Here is a 14,636-nt window from a genome sequence, read left to right on the forward strand (position 1 = left end):
CAGAATTTACTTGATTTGAATGAAACTGGAACACCTTAACATCAAATAAAATTAAACAGGATTTTAACTCCTTAAATTTATTTCAGTGTTTTCATGACCTAATTTCTTTTTTTCCCCACACTGCTGTTAAACATTCCATTTACTTACTTAATGAAAAAAGTGATCTTTTAATGATCGTAACCTGCTTCCTATTCCACAAGCTTCCTTCTTTCTTTCACGAAGAGAGAAAAATAGACATTTTCATAAAAATTAATAAGACATACTTGCAATTTTGAGATTATTCCCCTTTGGTAAAGTGGTATTGCTTCATTTTCCAGTGCTAAAGCCTGTATCTTCACTCAAGACCAGATGAAAAATTTTTCAACATTGAAAGGCTAAGACTACTAAACAAAATCAAAGCTGACTGGAAACAATATTTCCATTTTAAAATGTTCATCAGGAAAATAAGGGTTTTCAGCCTACAGCCCACAAGCTGGAAAGGCACAACAGCAAAAACTTATACTGACTGTCATTTACTTCAGAAGCGAGGGATAGAAGGAGTAATGGTTGAGAGAGCAGGAAGTGAAGGAAATTAAGAGGAAAGCTTGGCAGGGCGCAAGAGATATTGCTTTATTTCCTGACATGAAGATTATTATTCTATAGACAATCATGACATAAAGGACACAAGATATCATCCCTAGCTGTTTATATCCCTGGCTTTCATACACGCTTCATCAACTAAGCAGCAGTCCATACAGTTTCATGCAACTTATTTTTTAACAAATTTTAATATTAATAAGTTTTAATATTAATAATATTTAAACATGCTAATTCTATTGATTCAGCTTTATTCCCAGTTCATCATTTCTAAATCCCATCTGATAGATTGGAATGTTTATCTTTGGAATATCAAACTGAATTAAATGTTGACTAGCAGTCAAGCAGGAATCAAAATATGCAAATATTCACTTATCTAAATTCCTTAATAGCTAACACCTATTACTAGAAATACCCAAACATTTATAGTAATTAATTAAAATTAAAAACAAAAACAGTAATAGTAATTACATATGGGGATAATATACTTGAAATTTCTTGTTTCATGACTCATTGCTTTTTAATTTCCTTTTATTTCTCTGAAAGAGAAGAATTCCAGATGAAAGTGAGCTATAATAATAATCTAGGATATTAAGTAAACTGTAACATTTGCAATTTTTAGTGCTACCTTTTTGTGCTCTCTTCCTTAGCAGAAACTTACATTCCATATAATCTATCCTTGAATAAGATCATTTTACCACATTAAGTAGGGCTTCTTTTTTTTCACCAGAACTTCAACAACTTTCAAACAGACCATTGCCTGTTAATTTATAACTCTCTTCATACTCTTTAGAATACCACATTTCATCAGTGGACTTACCGGACATCTGCTGGAAATACAATACAGCAGAGAGGAAAAACTCTAGGAGGTTCCTGGAGTGTGTGGAAGATAACTTCCTGATACAGCCGGTAAGTGAGACTACCAGGGAGGTGCCTCACTTGGCCTTCTGTTAACAGAGGAGGACTGGTGGGAGATGTGGTGGTCAGAGACCATCTTGGGCTTTAGTGACCATGATATAATTGATTTCTCAATTCTTGGCAAAGTAAGGAGGGGGGTCAGCAGAACCACTACCATGGACTTCTGGAGGGCAGACTTTTGCCTCTTCAGGGCACTGGTTGGGAGAGTCCCTTGGGAGGCAGTCCTGAAGGGCAAAGGGGTCTGGGAAGGCTCGGCATTCTTCAGGAAGGAAGTCTTAAAGGTGCAGAATGTGCTGTCCCCACGTGCCATAAGATAAACCAGCAGGGAAAGCAACCGGCCTGGCTGAACAGGGAGCTTTTGCTGGGACTCAGGAAAAAAAGGACAGTTTACCACTTTTGGAGGAAGGGCCAGGCAACTCAAGAAGAGCACAGGGACCTCATTAGGTCATACAGAGAGAAGATTAGAAAGGCAAAAGCCCAGCTAGAACTCAATCTGGCCACTGTTGTAAGGGATAACAAAAAAAATGTTTTTACAAACACATTAACAACAAAAAGAGAGCCAAGGAGAATCTCCATCCTCTATTGGATGCAGGGGGGAACACTGGCACCAAGGACAAGGAAAAGGCTGAGGTACTTAATGCCTTTTTTGCCTCAGTCTTTAAATAGTCAGACCAGTTATCCCCAGGGTATTCAGCCCCGTGAACTGGAAGGCAGGGATGGGGAGCAGAATAAACCCCCTCATAATCCAGGAGGAAGCAGTTTATGATCTGCTGCTCCACCTGTCTATGGGCCAAATGGGATCCACCCAAGAGTACTAAGGGGGCTGCCAGTGGAGCTTGCCAAGACACTATCCATCATTTATCAGCAGTCCTGGTTAACAGGGGAGCTTCCAGATGACTGGAGGCTTGCTGATGTGATGTTCATCTACACCAAGGGCCAGAAGGAGGATCCAGGGAACTACAGGTCATTCTGCCTGACCTCGGTACCGGGAAAGGTTATGGAGCCATGCATCTTGAGTGTGCTCACCAGGCACGTGCAGAACAACCAGAGGATCAGGCCCAGCCAGCGTGGCTTCATGACAGGCAGGTCCTGCCTGACCAACATGATCTCCTTCTATGACCAGGTGACCCACCTGGTGGGTAAGGGAAAGGCTGTGGATGTTGTCTATCTGGACTTCAGCAAAGCCTTTGATACTGTCTCACACAGCACCCTCCTAGAGAAGCTGGTGGCTCATGGCTTAGGCAGGTGTACTCTTCACTGGGTAAAAAACTGGATGGCCGAGCCCAGAGAGCTGTGGTGAATGGAGCTAAATCCAGTTGGCAGCCAGTCACAAGCGGTGTTCCCCAGGGCTCAGTGTTGGAGCCAGTCTTTAATATCTTCTTCAATTATCTGGATGAGAGGACTGAGTGCACCTTCAGTAAATTTGCAGATGATAAGTTTCCAAATTGGGTGGGATCGTCAATCTGCTGGAGGGCAGGAATGCTCTGCAGAGGGATCAGGACAGGCTGGATCAATGGGCTTACATCAGTTGTATGAGGTTTAACAAGGCCACGTGCCGGGTCCTGCACTTGGGTCACAACAACACCATGCAATGCTACAGGCTTGGGGAAAAGTGGCTGGGGGGCTGCCTGGCAGAGAAGGACCTGGGGGTGTTGGTTGACAGCCGGCTGTGAACATGAGCCAGCAGTGTGCTCAGGTGGCCGAGAAGGCTAAGGGCATCCTGGCTGTTATGAGGAATAGTGTGGCCAGCAGGACTAGGGAAGGGATCATGCCCCTGTACTTGGCACTGGTGGGGCCACACCTTGAATATTGTGTTCAGTTTTGTGTCCCTCAGTACAAGAGGGACATTGAGTTGCTGGAGTGTGTCCAGAGAAGGGCAACAAAGCTGGTGAAGGATCTGGAGAATGAGTCTTACGAGGAGCAGCTGAGGGAACTGGGATTGTTTAGTCTGGAGAAGAGGAGGCTGAGGGGAGACCTTATTGCTCTCTACAGCTGCCTGAAAGGAGGTTGTAGTGAGGTGGGTGTTGGTCTGTCCTCCCTAGTAACTTGTGATAGGATGAGAGGAAATGGCCTCTAGTTGCATCAAGGGAGGTTTAGATTGGATATTAGGAAAAAATTTTTTACTGAAAGAGCGGTCAGGCACTGGAACAGGCTGCCCAGAGAGGTGGTGGAGTCGCCATTCCTGGAGGTGTTCAAAAAACATGTAGACGTGGCACTGTGGGACGTGGTTTAGAAGGCATGGTGGTGTTGGGTTGATGGTTGGATTTTATGATCTCAGAGGTCTTTTCCAACCTTAATGATTCTATGATTCTACAAACAATTATTCGCCTTTCCGCTTAGGTGTCATCACATCCATGCTTCAACAACTGGAGGGCAGTACTTCCTGATATCTCATGCTTCTTAGCATAGGAAAATGCTGTGCCTATATTAAACTTAATATTGAAATTGGACAAGGCATATTTAACTGAACATGTTCAAAATAATCAGTTTTGCTGTAGTCTGAAAATGTCAATACAGTTGAAGAAAAACAAGTACATAGACAATTTCTGCTTTTACATGTGGGGCAGTTTGAAGCCTTTACATTCAAGTATCCGTTCTTACTCACCTGGGGAGGTTTATTGATGTAAATGGATTTATCTGAATGAGCAAAAACTGCGGGATTAAAATTCTTGTCAATGAGCCACTTTGTTCAACTTCACACAATTAATGATAACTCTACTATTTAAACTGTCAACTTTACATTGTCTGAACATCTACTAACAATAATTCTGCATGCAGAAACTCAACCATCTCTTGCGGCATCATGTTACCTAGGTACCTTTAGATAATGTCCAGCTGTATTCATCAGGGACCAAATGCCATTGCATTGATTAAGACCACAAAGAATATAAGTGCTCCATACTAGGGCATTTCCTGCTTAAAGACTTTACCATTCACAAAACATCAATACTGATTTATAGACATTGCATGCAAGTCAAAATGGACCATGCATAACATAAAAGATGAAAAAATAGCAAATGGAAAGAGTAAATAGCTGTAATGTCAAAGGATTTCACATACTGAGGCAATGCAATCAATGGCAAATGCTACAATATTCAAAATAAATTTAACACCACTGAAATTCATCTGAGCATGCCACCATCATGAAATGCAACTTTTCACTCACCAAAGTAGAGTTATGTGAAGCATCACCTGAGACCTCGGGTGTTCTTGTGCTGTTTGGAAGTCTGTGAGGGTTACGAGCTATCGCTTGGCACCAGCCCAACATTTTCTGCTTCCACTTATCCCTTCTCAATTTCTGAAATTCTGAAAATAATTTAGATTCCCCTGAAACATTGACACTTTGAATTTATTGCGTGCATGTCTCTGGATGCATGCCTTTAAAAATAGCTTATTAAGTTATATCTAAACAAGCTAATAAACATATTTTTAGAAGAACATGTTTATTTAAAGTACTCCAAAGGGTTACGCCATGCAGGTTAGAAAAGAGCTACGCACTTTCAGCATACCTTACATGTATTATTACTATTTCACTGCCAGTGAATTCAGTGCCTTCTCCCCATGATAAATCTTTCTCAAGTTGTCACTTTTTAATAATGAAAAAAAAAGTGTTGTTTTAAAGGAATTTTATTACAAAATGACTGTGAAAATAGCAAAATTCCTAAAACCATATAACATTTGGATGCAATACACCACATTCCCTGAAACAACTAGAAACAGCCCTAAAGCAGTAACAGATATTTAATGCAAATCAACAGTGTGTAAACACGCATGCGTGTATGTATTCATTCCCCCACACACCAGAATACCTGGCTTGTCTTGAAGTGTTACACTAGGACGTACTGTAAACAGCAAGAAGTACTGTACATTCACTAGCAATAAATGCTACATGCCAACTGCAAGTTTCATGTGAACAACAACTTAGTTTGTAACAGTGACAAAATACCTTTTAAGTAACACTAACACATTCTGGAAATGCAGCACTAGTAAGGTTTTTTTAAGCATAAGAAAACTTCATAAGTATTTTTAAAATTTCACAATCTACTTTTCCCAGTTGAAATGGGTAATGTAGGTATTCAGTGCAAAACTTTTCTAATTAATTACAAAAAATAACTTTGAGAATTTTTTTTCTCCACAACATCTGAAGCAATTTATAATCTGATTCTTTATAACACTTTTTAATTTAAAACATGTTATCCTGGAACACCATGAAACAAACAAAGATTAACCTAGCAGATTGAGTGCCTAGTACTCCAAATTAGGTTAGCACTAGATTTAATAGATCTGGAACACACATACAATAACGCTAAAGACCTCACATTGTAAAGTAGCACCGATTTAATGTCACTGAATATTATGTACTTGTAAAGTAGGTTTATTTTTTCTGCAATACATGCAGTAGAGAATACATGCTTGTGTTTATAGCAGGCTTTCATCTTCCCAGGTTCTGCTTCTGACAAACTATAGCCCCTTCTTGAATAACTACAGTTCTACCATTTCCACACTTACCATTAATATATAATTTTCAAAGTGTGAAATACACAAAACCTTATTTTTCCACACCACCTCATGGAATTGAGAGTAAGAATAAGTGAGAACTAGCCTTAGCTTTAGCACACTGGGATGATTAGATGAGTAAGTCTACAGCCGAACTAATTCTTATTAATTTTTCAGTCTCTTGACATCTTAACATGACATAAAAATATATGCCAGTAAAGCATTAATAACGTGAAGACTGTGACACAGTCTGTTGACTCTCTGTGGAGTCAAATCCATTTTTCCATTATAAAAGATTTCAGTTGTAGACTTTCAAGACCTTGGTCCTCGAGGGCGTGAGTACAACCCAGCAAGGGCTTCACGATGAGAAATCTAGCTGAAGCTCTGAATAAACTGACACCAACTTAGCAGCAGTTACAATTTCCACTGGATCAGAGCATCCACTCTTCTGCAAGCCCTGCAAGGTATTTGTTTTCCTTAATTTTGTGAAAGCAACTATCAGAATTTTACACACCAGACGGGTTGGTTTTGAGATCGAAGGAAGTACCAGTGAACAGCTTGCGTACACCCTGTACACAGATACTGAACCCATGTTTTAAGTGTTTTTCATTGTATATCCAACGTATCATGATGCACTTACAAGTAAAACTGGAGATTCAGGAAAAGTATCAGAAGGACAAGCATATGCACATGTCCTCATCTGCAAAATGAGACAACTGATCACAATTTTTATTTTTTCAAGCTTCTGCAAATTCTAGGTAATTTCTACATCTTGTGTTCTGGAATACTATTTACCAACTGAGGAGGACTGAAACAACAGCAGAGTCTGATTTCTAATTAAACTAGTACCTATGCTGTCCCTCCCTGCTTTTTAAGTGGAAGCACACAGAGTCTTCTGAGAAAATAAAATGTCCTTTCAAAACTATTCTCGTGCCTCTGGAATTTCCTGGTTTTCATTCAAAACTTCAAGCAGAAAACATTTCAATATTGTTTAGATTTTTCAAAATTAGTGAAACCATTTATTTCTGCTGCTCTGGAATCCATCACAGCTGTTCCTCACATATTGCCCAGTAAGCAGAGATTAAGAGCAGAGGAGGGGGATTGTACCAGGTATGACACTGGTCAACTCTATTAGACTGGGTGAAAAGGGATGGACTGCTGGTGCTCTGTTTATGACTGCTCTTGGGGCTGGGCAAAGAGGTACCACTTGCTTTACAGCTAATGAGTGAAGTTTGTAAAAAAGACGTTGAGCCAATCTTTCATGCCACTTGAACCTTCGTAGACAGACAAACAGCTCAAGGGAAGTGGTTTTCCACTGCACACAGGACTGATGGGTAGATTTAATTTGTTAAGATTGCTGAACCGCATTTTCCAAGGATCAGTAAGTTATTGTTGTGTATTTTTTGTGCAGATGCCTGGAAACTACATATTAATGCTGGCTAGAGAAAAAGAGTCCTAAAAAAAATTAACAAAACACAAAATGTGTATTTGGAATAAATGTAAGATTATTTTTTTTTTAAGTCTCCCCCAGAAGAATACCATGTAAATATTACAGCTCAGAGGAATATATATCTAAATTTTTGGCTTACTATGTCTGAAAAGATCCCAGACTTCGCTGTACCTCTGAATGCACACCATGAACAAGAAGGCTACATGTTCAGCTGGTGCAGCTCACTGCTTGGGAGCCTTTCACTGCTTTGGTCTTCCCTGAGGAAAGAATATGAACTTGAAAAAAATATAAAGCATACACCTTTTAAGAAAGTCTTCACACTGATTTTGAAAGAATATTTCAATCATTATTTACAAGATACATCTCTCCAGAACACTGTTCAGATGGAGAACTTCCTGACCATTCTCCCACAAGAATATCCAGTCCTTCTATTACTGGGGGGGGAAAAAAGACCTTTAAAATAGTCACTGTAACACTTCCTTCTCTGAACCAAATACACACAAACATGTTTTTGTAAAGGCAATAAAATGAACATAGTATATTTAAGATAAGTGCTTGGAAAGGTACCCTAGGAATAAAATTATGGTTCCCAAGTTCCTAGAGCTCTAAGGCCAGATTAAAAGTCTGCTACAGTCACTGATGAGCAGCTGCTCACCTAAGTAGTTAGCTGAACCTTCCTTTTGAACCATCATACTTTTGATCACTTATTAAGAAGGGAAGCTTCAGGTTTTCACTTAAGACCCTTTCCAGTATTCTGTTACTTCTTATGAATTATTATCTTACCACTATTTCAGGCTTGAATTTTAATATAGCTTTAAGTGTCAGGCTACCTACTTAGTTTCTGATTGTCTACCAAATTTTCAAGTAAACTTTCAGCAGAAACGAATCTATATTGCTGCATGTTTCAGTGTACAGTGAATTCTCCCAGAGGTGTGTTTAGCATAGAGAAGTAATGCAACTCCACCATCTCTAGAGTCATGTACTCCTCACACTTGGGGTGCTTGTAAGCCAATTCAACCTGAGAATACAATTTTACATATCACATACAAGCATATATGTTATACTACACAGTTTGGGTATGATCACACATGAAGCGGAAAAAATGGGGCTGGACTCTCTTTAGTGGTGCCCAACGACAGGCCAAGGGGCAATGGGCACAAGTTGGAACACAGGAAGTTCTACCTCAATATGAGAAAAAACTTCTTTCCTGTGAGGGTGACCGAGCAGTGGCACAGGCTGCCCAGGGAGGGTGTGGAGTCTCCTTCCCTGGAGACATTCAAAACCCGCCTGGATGCGTTCCTGTGCCCCCCGCTCTAGGTGTGCCTGCTCAAGCAGCGGGGTTGGATGAGATGATCTCCACGGGTCCCTTCCAACCCCTACCATTCTGTGATTCTGTGAAATAGCTTAGTCTAGGGAATATTCTACAAAATTACTCTGCACAGCTGGATACTCCTGGCACTTAGAACTTAAAAAAAACCATAAATACCAGACAACAGCTGTAGTTGAGTATGACAAAGGTAGCTATTTGCAGTCATTACATTATGAGTTTCTACAGTCGAGACAGGTATATGGCATTTTAAGAAACTGCAGCAGAAGCTCTATAATGTCAGCTGGCAAGAAGTCTAGGTTCTCAGAGTTTTACTGCACCTTTTAAAAACATCTTAGTTCAGAGCTCCACAGAGTCTACCTGAGCCACGGGTCTAGCGAAGAGTGGATGCCCAAGATCAGTGTGTGCCATCTACCTGTGGCAACAGGCCTCCAAGGTTCTGCAAGGAGACCATTCCAAAGAGTCACACCACCATCACCCCTCAGTAAGCGATCAATCAATCCTTTCTATACTGCCTATACCTGTGAAGACACGGACTCATCTGATTATAGCTACAGTCCTATTGTGTTCCTCTTGGGGTGTAGAACTACTTGGAACATTTGCGATTCTTTTTTGCCCTGAGGAATCAAAGTGATGACTATGACTGTATAGGTCATGACTGAAAGGAGGACTTTGCACTTGCTCATATGATTGAAGAAGAACCACCACCTCAGATAAATTGCCTGGAAAAAACCCTTAATTTATCCCCTAAAAATTTGTTTAAAATTAAAAGAATTACTTTATTCATACTTTTTCAGAGGAGACAATTTTTACTTATAATTTAGGCAAGGAAAGGGGCATACAGAATTATAGATTCAAGTACATCTTGCACAACATTAATACTAAATAGGGGTTCAGTTAAAACTGATATATTAAAAATTAGCCAGTTATATGAAATAAAAGCATAATGTCTCCAAAAATAGTTCATTAATCTGTGAGAGAAAAGAATCAGTAAGCTAAACTCAGGAATATAATTAGATTCAGGTAACAAAGGCCTCAATAAAGGCTGAATTAAGATGAAGTACGAGAAGGTTATGCTTTTTCAGTCCTTACCAGGATCTAACAGCTACTATAGAACAGCAAGAAATTGAACACAAAACACACTGTTCTTTATCCAAGCTAAATAGTTTTGTTCTCTTTGTTTCAAGATTCCCAACAGCAATCAAAGTGATGGTATTTGTCCAGCAACTAAGCACACGGCATGACTTGGCAGATCATCAAAATATTTCAGGAGAAGAGCTGCAGGAATATTAAAATGCAAATAGCCTTCAACTGCTGAGCTCTGGTTAAGAGAAATACAGACCCTGTTGTTCTTTGTATCTCTCTTCTCTGAGTCTTATCAAGCTGTGACTTCCAATCAATTATTCTAATTTGAATACAGACATAAATTCATGGGCTGGATGCACCAGAAAGCTCTGATAGCTCGTGCTATTTTTGTGTTACAAGTGAGCCATAGCCTTTTGTCAACCAGCAACTCAATATTATTCTACAACTGCTGTGTTTCACAAAAACAGTTCAGGGTAGCCATAGCATAACAAGATAATGACTAACTCTGTAATTTTAAAAATAAGAAGCTCAACCTCAAGTTTGAAAGTTATCTCTATATTAACAAAAAAAAAAAAAGAGAAAGTCGTATTAGAATATCTGTGTTAATGCCAACAGCTGTAAAATACTCCAGTTCAGTACAATTCAGTGGTGGCTTTTTAATGCCAGGAGGGGAAAATTAGTTTCCACATACAAATTTGTTAACTGACAGTGAAAACTTTTTTTTTTTCATTGAAGGTGCCACCTGCCTCTCCAAACCGAGGAGTAATTTTGTAAGAAACAGATAAGTCCAGCATTTAATTAATATAACTTGCACTGTTAGTAGCTTCAAAGGCCATCAAGCTACTTGAATGTTCTTAATTGATACCTGCAACAATTAGCCTCAATACCTAATGTGTTAGCCTTATTAAAAAAAAAGGCAGAGACCAACAAAAGAATAATCACGCTTGCCCACAATTTACTCGATTGACACCTAGAATGGTGGTACCTATCAAGAAACAAGTTTTCTTGTATAGCTACAGTCAAATTCCTCTGCAATAAGCAGATGATAGAAGAGTCAGAAGTCAAACATGTTCTCATATTTATTAATGACTGATTTCAGAATGCTTCTAGGGCACTACTTGAAGAGTAAACCCAATTACGCACAAGTAAATGCATTTCCCAAGATGTAAAGGCAAAACAGAGCTGTCATTTAACTTAGTTATGCTTACAAAAAGTGTCATTCAGCAGCTCTTTAAAAATATAACCTCAGTATCTGCACCCCTCTTTGGAATATTAGAAGTTCTATTATAATCAAGTTTTCTAGAACTTGCCTCCGTTGTTTATTTAATCCTGCAAAGTGTCAACTATAGCATCTTCTTAAATTACTATCTATTATCCAATCCATTTTCAGAGACTATGAAGTGCTATTTTGATACTCCTGTACCATAATTACCCATATCATTATTTCCAACTAAATCTAACCAATGTTTTGTTCTTTTCTATTACACTGCTAATATGTATTTTAGGTTGTCCTTAGCCCTTCAAGACTTTGATTCCTTTTTGTCATAACTAAGGATCCAAATTTCACTCATCACTTAAAACAGTTCAATCATTGAAAATAAATTAATTTAACTGGTACAAAAATTTTTGCAGCTAATTTTTGCTTTGTCTAAGCACTCCATAACCACTACACCCAAAGAGTGACAAGAAATTTTTAAAAGCTTTCAAAGCAAATAGTCTTTTGAGTTACTAGAGAGATAAAAATTGTGGGTATGCTTGTCCTCATAGTCACACTTTTTTTTTCCTTTTTGTGCGCAAGGAAAAGTATCTCTTCTGTAAAGCAGAAAGCCATTTTAAATCACTCAAGGCTCTTCAGAGAAACCATGACAGGTTTTTTTTCCCTCCCATGGTAAATTTTTAGCATTGTAATTCTACATCTTTGTATTTGTGAAGACTGCAGGAAGAAAATGTTGAGAAATTAGAAAGGAGAGGCTTACCTATGGCTACTGATTTACTATTAAAAAAATCTTTACACATGTAGACACTGCCAAATCTATATTTGCCTCTGCAGAGTTTAATTCTTTTTTTTTTTTTTTCCTGAATGGCTTTAATAAGCAAGCCCTATACCATCATCAAATATTACTTTGTTTTCTAAAAGGTTCTTGTGCTTAATATCACAGCTACTCTCCTTGGGAATGCTTTGCTCAGCTAAGGCTAGATGTCTCCACTAAATGCCCTCAGAGCTTCCAAAAGCAATGCAACAGTATGTGCTCCTGGCACGTTTCTGCCTACAGGTGAGTGACAAAAAGGTGCCTAACACTTCCCTCAGGACCTCTCCATGTAAATTCCAGATGCATCAGACTCCCAAGTAGAAAGGAGAACAGTCTTGGAACAAACATAAATTTGAGAACAAGAACAAAGTACATGTTTCTGCTTTGTGAGTTTTCATATATTTAACCATATACGGTTGCCAAGCAGCTTAAACCAAAGCTTCAATCAACAACAAAGGCATGACTGGTAAGTGCACGTCTTAAAACCATACTGAGCACTTGGCAGATGGATACTCTTCTGGGAGCCACAGAAATTGCAGACAGTGTAACATGAAAAAAATCCACATGAAGGTAAATCATTAACTCAAAAAGTTATGTGTGTAGTTACCCAAATGCACAGGGCATAAGAAGCTAAAGTGAGTCTTTCATGGACTTTGTTCTGCATATGTACAAGGAAAAGACTATCTCGCAAAGCTTTTCCTCGTTCTTATGTGGTTTATTTAGAGAAGAAGGGTATATTTATGGTGTAAAATAAAACTCACTTCGAATCAGGCTCAGTAAAATACGAAGATGGAGGCAGAAGTCGCTTTTTTTTTTTTTAAATCTAATAAAGGTTAGATTTCTGAAAGACATAATTTAACCACTAAACACCCCTGTTTCAAAGGATGGATAATTAATACTAAATTTAAATGAGTTTTTAAGAACAAAGGGAGAATCACATTTCATTGAAGTGACAGAAGTACATGTGCCAAAGGGTGCTAAGACCACGCTTGGTCCAACAGAATAAGTGCCTCCACTTTGTAAGAGAAATATTTTTAATAGAAGTTCTTCTGTCAAATAAAATGTTCTGGGCAGTCGTAAACCATCCTCCTCTGACAACCCTAAACACAGAAACCTCATGCTTGTGAGCAGTTCAGATACTGCTCCTGCGATAGGTCTGTCATACAGCACCCACATGAGATGATGGTCACCAGTGCTAGAAAAAAGCGTATCCTGTTGCTTAGATATTACTGCTTTTCATAATGCTGGCTGTCACAGCTCTGCTGCAGCACAGGCTATATCAGAAGGCCACTGCTACATTATCGCTGCTGGTCTCAAATTTTTCTTAACTAATTTCAGATAATTATCAGAATCTCTTTTAGGGTGAGTAACATCAGAATGACGGGAATGTAATCGCTGCACCCCAACTAAATTAACAGAAACACTTCTGTGAAAATCTCACCTGTTCCAATACATTCATTTTGTATACAGAAATAAGATGAAACAATTTTTTTTTATAAAAACTTGAGAATAATAATTAAGTGCATTACACCCAGCATATTTTCTGTATGTATTCTCCGCTAATTCTTTAAGAATGAGAGAGAATGTGGTTATATATTATTGTCAATTTGGTTTTTTAATTCAAGGTGCTTACATTAGTGGTTTACGCAGAAGTATGTTTCGTTATTGGTTTTGAGTCTTTGTGCTTTATTTCCCAAACAACCATAGTATCAAAGCATTAACATTAAAAAAATGCTTATCAAATTGTGAGTAGTAGGTTAACACCTTAAAACTATATTTCTTTGACATTAATTAGGTTTTTATGTTTTGCCTCATATTTTTTTAAGGTGTCCTATAATAAATTAGGTTCAGGCCAAATTTAAAACTTAAGAATCCCACTAATTTCAGTTTAGAGTGCCATACTGATATTTACCCAATCTTCTGGCACCTCTCCAGATTTATTATCTAATCAGCAAGTATTTTCTATTTATTTCACTAAGTCAACTACAAACATAAAATCCAGATGAGCTACATAATCATTCAACTTTTTTTTCCTACTTAATTTCTCCAAGTACTCCCCGATTTACTTTTTGACAGCAGCAAGAGTGACAAGAATAACTGCTTCCAATAATTATGCCACCATAATTATTATTGTCTAATGAGAACCCCATTCAAATATTATTTCAGCTATTTGAGTCATACTTTTGTATGTACACATTCACTTCAAATACAAAAGTAGGCCTTCGCTTTCTGGAAATTGCAGTCGAAAATTATCACAGTGGCATTATTTGAAAGTTTGTTCATATAATTATTACCTTTTAGGTTAACATATACTTTACTTATGTAAGGGACTCGTTATTTAAGCTGTTACCAGTAACTGGAGCATTAGGCCAGTAGAATCCGTTTATCCTGAAAAACCCTGAGCAGGTCATCTGTCATGATTTCCTCCTAGCAGAGGTCAGATCTTAAGTCATGATCTTCATAATAGGTATCAGAAGGTGGGGAAATATGAAAAAGGATTCCTTGCAATAGTATATTTCAGTTAGTTTAGTGGTAACAACTATTTAATGGGCTTATTTAACCTTTGTTAAAGAGCAATCCAAATTTTCTGCCTTCAGCAGACCTGTTACAAGTTTTCATCAAACATAATCTGGCTCTTATGTCAACATATTAGGTATTATACACAGTTAATCCTTCAGGACAACATAAGCCTTCTTCAACATATTTAGCAGAATTTTCCTTATTATAATGCATACAAGTGTTTTAACAAGAA

General features: G+C 38.2%; 1 protein-coding gene across 2 annotated transcripts in view; it reads right to left on the bottom strand.

The window, feature by feature from the left end:
- MARCHF1 (membrane associated ring-CH-type finger 1) overlaps positions 1 to 14,636 on the bottom strand; it is a 254,830-nt gene that overhangs the window by 103,506 nt on the left and 136,688 nt on the right. For both annotated transcript variants that reach the window (XM_075091062.1, XM_075091061.1), the window contains exon 3: positions 4,661 to 4,800. In XM_075091062.1, coding sequence (XP_074947163.1) covers positions 4,661 to 4,762 — 102 coding nt within the window. In that variant the 5' untranslated portion in view covers positions 4,763 to 4,800. The remainder of the gene's footprint in view (positions 1 to 4,660; positions 4,801 to 14,636) is intronic.

Source organism: Phalacrocorax aristotelis, chromosome 4 (assembly GCF_949628215.1).
Source record: "Phalacrocorax aristotelis chromosome 4, bGulAri2.1, whole genome shotgun sequence".
Classification (NCBI taxonomy): domain Eukaryota; kingdom Metazoa; phylum Chordata; class Aves; order Suliformes; family Phalacrocoracidae; genus Phalacrocorax; species Phalacrocorax aristotelis.